Source organism: Oryzias melastigma, linkage group LG16, assembly GCF_002922805.2.
Source record: "Oryzias melastigma strain HK-1 linkage group LG16, ASM292280v2, whole genome shotgun sequence".
Classification (NCBI taxonomy): domain Eukaryota; kingdom Metazoa; phylum Chordata; class Actinopteri; order Beloniformes; family Adrianichthyidae; genus Oryzias; species Oryzias melastigma.
This window is the reverse complement of record NC_050527.1, coordinates 21044815-21051188: the sequence shown is the minus strand read 5'-3', so window position 1 is coordinate 21051188 and position 6374 is coordinate 21044815. Positions and strand designations below refer to the sequence as shown.

Sequence of the window (6374 nt, the reverse complement as noted above, 5' to 3'; positions counted from 1 at the left end):
AATGTGTTAATATTGGCCTAACTCCAAAATAGCCTAAAAGCAAATAAAAAAAAAGCTTAAATTAGCCAAAACAGCTAGCATTTAGCTAAAATATTAGCTAAACTCTAAAATAGCCTAAAATAATCTTAGTATATGCCAAAATAGTCCAAAAAGTTAGCAGAATGCCAATTTTTCAAACTTTAAAACTGTAACTTTTTAACATAATTATGAATAATCAAAAGGCAGGAATATTAAACCTTAAATAAGTTTCAACATTTTACTCTCCATAAAATTGTATTTGGTCAAAATGATACAAGTTAGAAATAAGTGCAAGATAACATCAGGCCATTAATAATAACACAATAAAATGATCTGGAGGGCCGGATAGAATTACCCAGAGGGCCGGAAATGGCCCCCGGGCCTTAACTTTGACACATGTTGTCCAGATGATCTCCAGCCATTGATTCTTTCCAGGGTGGTCCACTTGATGCTATTTCTTAGTTACAGCTTTTTGAAAGCCAAAAATGTCAAATGTGATGTAAGTATTTTACTTTCATTTTGCTGTTTGTATTCTTTGACTACTTTGTTCCATATATTTAGTGTTATGGAGGTGATTGAGTCCATAGCCTTTTGGTTGTAAACGGTCAATTTAGTACCTCCTAAGACTGTCTGGATTGGTATATCTTATATATTAGGTATATATATCTGAGTGGGCAGATTGAATATGTTTCTTATTCATAACTTTAGCATTCAAACATTTAGTATGAGGGAAATGTCTTTCATTGAATGCAGTAATAAAACAATCTCCACACAATCATTTAAAGCCAACAACACACTGACCCTTCTGTTGAGAGCATTTCTTTATTTCCTCGGTGTTATTAGAAGTTAATTGGAATTTTAAAGCAGAAGATTTTCATTATTTTTCTCATCATGTTTCAATCCTCAGACCAGAGTGTCCATTAAACACTAAGTTGTGTTTCTGTGTTTCAGTCTGACTGCAGTCACCTCCATGCCGAAAAACTAAAAGGTTGATTTTACATTAATATAGTTAAACTGTTGTTATATGAGTTAGGCAAAAATCAAAGCCTTTCCATACTGTGTGTGTATAAAATATATTTCTACGACGCAACAGCGTGCTCTCACCATCTCTGCGGGCGCTGGACACCACCTTGGCAGCGGATTTGCTCATAACATGGACCACATAGAGCGGGCTGTTGACAGTGTGGGCAATAGTGATGGCTCGCTGGGTGGCCTCTGCCTCCACCTCCTCCGGCCGACACAGTTCGTGACCCTCTGGCCCGGTGATGCCCAGAGACAGCATTTTTCTAGCCCCCTGTTGGGTTCCAGTGAGTACAAGTGCAGAAAGCAGAATGAGAATATTGCAGCAGAAAATCTTGTTTAAAAAAAAAATTACATTTCTAGAGTCGCTAAAAACAAACATTTAAGACACTTGACAAGAAATAAAATAGAATTACTGTCAAAGGCTGTCCAAATGCAACGTCCCACACTTGTACATAAAACATGACAATTTATGCTGCAGGTAATATCTGATATATTCAACAAAAAACTGTGGGCAATCACCTCAAATCAAGAGAGAACTGGAGAAAAGAAACAGAAAAGTTTAAAAAGAAAAAAGAAAGCAATACTAAACTGTGATTTCATAATTATATATAAAAATGACACAAGTAACTTAGAGCTTCCTTTCTTAATTCCTCATGTGTTAATTATGTTTGTTTCACAAAATATATTTCTATAAATTGTGTTTTCACATAGTATTATAGACCCACTGCAACAAAAATAATGTTTTAATGTGTTTTTGACATGTTATTGCAGCATTTTTCTCATAGTTTCATCAATAGGTACGTTTTAGTTTTATGTTGCTTGGGGCTGCTTTTGGGCATTTGCTGCCCTCTAGTGGTAATGTTTTGCAATTAAATTTAAAATAAAAAAATATTGCAATTGTAGTGTTTCAGATTATGTCTGAAGGTAAATTCTTGTAATGAATCAGTTTCCTACTCAACAGAACACCCTGAACTATTCTTACATATTATCATGTAGTAATTTATTTACACTGGGACTAAGAATCTGCTTTTGTCATTTTCACTCTCAAGGACTCTTTTGGCTGGTCTTTTTTATTTTTTAGAGATTCTGCCTTAGAATGAAAAATAAAAATCTTACATTTTTTCCATCATTTATGTCTGTTTTCATGATGAAATTCTGTTGTCGTTAAGGTGAAACATTAACTCAATGTAACCTGTAGACTGTTAATTGTTAATAAGGAACTTTAGTTGATTGTTCTGCCAAAAAAAAGGACGTCTGCTCTGAGAGAATGGGAGGAGCTTTGCTGCATTCTTATTTGAGGTCTTTTTAAAGCATTACGAGGTTTGTTCTTTTCAACACTTTGATCTTACAAACCTCTGCAATCAAATCTCCATTCTCAGCGTGCACCTGAGCAACAGCTCCAATGTCTTTACACTGACTGAAGGCAGCATGCAGCTCCGAGTCGTGAAGCATGAACACGTCTTTATAAGCCATGAACATCTTGAAGGAATTCACGCCTCTTTCTTTGGCTAGAATCTCCATCTCTTTCTTGACCTAAAAGAGGAAAAAAGGTCGGTTGGGCAGGCTGCCATGGCGATCCGTCTGCACTGACATCAATCTGCACGTTCACCTGCTCGCTCCACCATGTGACCGCCACATGCAGCGAGTAGTCGCAGCAGACTTTGGGATCAGCTGTCTTGCGCCAGCGGTCGTACGCCTCCAGGAGGGATTTGCCCTTTTGGGGGATGACAAAGTCCAAGATCATTGTGGTCCCCCCCGCCAGAGCGGCCTGGTGAAAGACACACATTAGTGGAGGCTTAAGAGTTACATATTAACTTGCTGACCACTGAATAAAAAAGCCTTCTAAAGAGGCCCACAATTGGCATGGAGCATATTTTATTTTGAAAATAAGTTATTTGAGCTTCTGTCAAATGTAAAAAAAAAAAAAACGAATTTTGAGAGATGCAAGTTTATTTTTATATTTTTTATTTTGTTTGTGCCAAAAGGTCATGAATGCAAATCCAAATTTCTTTAAAGGCTAAAGTAGGACTATGCGGCTCCTTTTTTGATCAGTAGAAAATTAGTCCAAATGGTTCTTTTACTGCTAAAGGTTGCTGACCCCTGGTTTAGATGAACACAGAGAGATAAGTCAGAACGCAAAAGCAGAGTAGGAAATATTTACAAAACTCAATTCTCTTTCTTAGTGGTAAAATAAACATCAGGGTCTTCTTCGAAAATATACATATCTTAGATGAAGTGGAGCTTCAAGTGCCCCCCCCCCCCGTTTTTTAAAATAAAAATAGAAATGTAAAGAGTCTGCTGCTTAAAAAACTCAATGTGACTTGAAAATATACGTAATTTGTGGGTGTCACTAGCATAGAGCAAATTTTCCAATCCTAATTGTAAAACTAATGTTAAACACAATGATTTTTATTACAAAGATCAAACACATTACCTCAGACTCTACAGGCCTCAGTTTAGGTAATTTCATATAACGAAAAAGACTTCAACTAACTGGCTTTAAGTCATTTCACTTCAGTATTGAACCACATTTACATATAATTTGAAGAAATGTTTTTACACCAGATTGGATCTTCCTACAGTTTTTTTCTCCAACATGGTCAATAATCTGAAGATTTATATACTGCACCTTAGTCCCGATGTGAAAATCATCCACAGCCTTGGTGCCCATGAACTGCAGCTCCATGTGTGTGTGCGTGTCAATGCCACCTGGGATCACCAGTTTACCAGTGGCATCAATGACCCGGACTCCAGTTGGGACCTGGAGGTTCACTCCGACATCTGCTATCTTCCCATTTTCAATGTAGACGTCCCTAAAGGCAGAGCAGTCCTCGTTGACAACTTTACCCCCTTTAATGAGGATCCTGCTGGACTGCGCCATCTCTGCAGACAGAAGCGAGGAGATGCAGACCTGCTGTGTTCTCTGGTCCAGTTTGTGAGAGTGGTGGTAAAATGAGGCGGGTCGTTCCAAAGTTCACTGAAGATTAAAGCTGGAGTGTCAGAAGCGCTCTGCTCAGTCAAGCGGATGCACATGAAAACTACAAAAACATGGTGTAAAATATCAGCTGTTCTGACTGTGGCGCTGCACAACACATGTATACTAAAGCATTTCATTAAATTCATTTGCACAGCAGCACATTCCCACCCCAACACCTTATGTGGTCCTTTTCCCCCAGATAATCTGATATAGCATGGAAAAAATGATCAAATATAGGTAGTGTCACATAGGTGTAGTTGTGGGCCTATTTATTAAAACCAAACATCTTTAAACTTTGAACGCAAAAAATGCTAAAACACGTAGTTTCTTATTACATTTACATGTCTTTAGACCAAATCTACAAAAACTGGGAGAAAAGAATGCTTTAAAAAAGTGTTAAAAATACCAAATCTATCTGGAGTACCCCTTAAAATACACATTTTCTCATCCCATCCGCAATAAATTAAAAATAAAACAGTTAAAATTAAACTTTAAATTATTTTTTGTGTTAGTTGTTTAATTGAAACTGACTGTGGGAACATTTGAATATTTAAAATCATAATTGTTATCTGTAAAACGTGGCACTGCCGTCCCCGCTTTTCCTAGTGATTTTTGATCTCTTCAGGTTGCCATACAATCATCCCCTGATGGCACCAGCGAGTCAGTTATGGAACCGCAGTTTTCTCCTGTGTGGGACAGCAGCTGCTTCTCATTGGGAGATTCTTTGAAATATAAATGTGTACTGATTCTTTTATTCAGCTCTTAAAATTAAAGAAACCTGATATCTATTGATCCGGGTCCTTCATTATAAAATCAAGAAAAGTTTTCGACGGGAGCTCCTCCCACACGCAGCAGGAGCTTCAGGTGCACAGACTTTAAGATGACCGTGAAGCAGCTACTTTAGCGCTTGTCAAAGCAAGAGGATTTACATGAATTTAACGCGAATTCCATTCGATGTGCACGGACAATTGATTTAAATTATGCTAGAGCGAGGTGTGCAGTGCGGGGGGTGGGGCTAAGTGTGGTACACACGTGTGCCATGGCTTCTGATCCGTACAGACCATTATCCATGATCCGTTACACCCCTAATATATATATATATATATATATATATATATATATATATATATATATATATATACATACATACATACACGCACGCGCACACACACACATACATATGTACACTGCTCACAAAAATTAAAGGAACACATTTTTTATTGGGCCTGGCATGTATTTAATTAAACCTGTCTGATAATTTGCTTGTTGGTTAATCAGCTGAGGGCCTCGTTAATCAGTTTCAGCTGTATTGGTGTTCATGGAATTAACAACAGGGGCACTTCAGTGGCAACAATTAGAAAACCCTCCAAACAGGACTGGTGTTACATGTGGAGGTCATTTCAAGTTTCTCCCTCTTGATCTTTTTTGGCTGGTTTTCCACTCGTGCTGATTTTGACTTGATAATTATCTCTACTGGCAGTATGAGGCGATTCCTTAACCCTACAGAAGTTGCACAGGTTGTCCAACTTCTCCAGGATGGCACATCCACACGTGCTGCAGCAAGAAGGTTTAATGTGTCTCCCAGCACAATCTCCAGAACATGAAGGAGATTTCAGGAGACTGGTGGTTATTCTGGGAGAGCTGGACAGGGCCGTAGAAGGTCCTCAACCCCTCAGCAGGACCCATACCTGCTCCTTTGTGCAAGGAGGAACAGGCTGAGCACTGCTCGTGCCCTACAGAATGACCTCACGAGGGCCACTGGTGTGAATGTCTCTACCCAAACAATCAGGAACAGACTTCATGAAGGTGGCCTGAGGGCCCGACGTCCTGTAGTGGGCCCTGTGCTCACTGCCCAGCACCGTGGAGCTCCACTGGCATTGCTCAAGAACAGCAGAATTGGCAAGTACGCCACTGGGGCCCTGTACTTTTCACAGACGAGAGCAGGTTCCCCCTGAGCACCTGTGATAGACGTGAAAGAGTCTGGAGAAGACAAGGAGAACGTTATGCTGCCTGCAACGTGGTTCAACATGACAGGTTTGGTGGTGGGTCAGTGATGGTCTGGGGAGGCATATCCATGGAGGGACGCACAGACCTCTACTGCCTAGGAAATGGTGCTCTGACTGCCATAAGGTATCCAGATGAAATCCTTGAACCCATTGTCAGACCCTACGCTGGTACAGTAGGTCCTGGTTTCCTCCTAATGCACGACAATGTCCGGCCTCACGTGACAAGAGTATACAGGCAGTACCTGGAGAATGAAGGAATTGAAACAATTGGATGGCCTTCACCATCCCCTGACTTAAACCCAATAGAACATCTCTGGGTCATTATGTTTGGGTCCATTAGGCGCCACCAG

General features: G+C 39.7%; 1 protein-coding gene across 1 annotated transcript in view; it reads right to left on the bottom strand.

Annotated features, from left to right (window-relative positions):
* Window positions 1–3992, bottom strand: part of dpys (dihydropyrimidinase) — a 16101-nt gene extending 12109 nt beyond the window's left edge. Inside the window, exons 1-4 of the mRNA XM_024268240.2 lie at window positions 3671–3992; window positions 2651–2809; window positions 2395–2574; window positions 1123–1312 (exon numbers count right to left, since the gene is read on the bottom strand). Coding sequence (XP_024124008.1) covers window positions 1123–1312; window positions 2395–2574; window positions 2651–2809; window positions 3671–3922 — 781 coding nt within the window. The 5' untranslated portion in view covers window positions 3923–3992. The remainder of the gene's footprint in view (window positions 1–1122; window positions 1313–2394; window positions 2575–2650; window positions 2810–3670) is intronic.
* Window positions 3993–6374: the final 2382 nt, after the last annotated feature.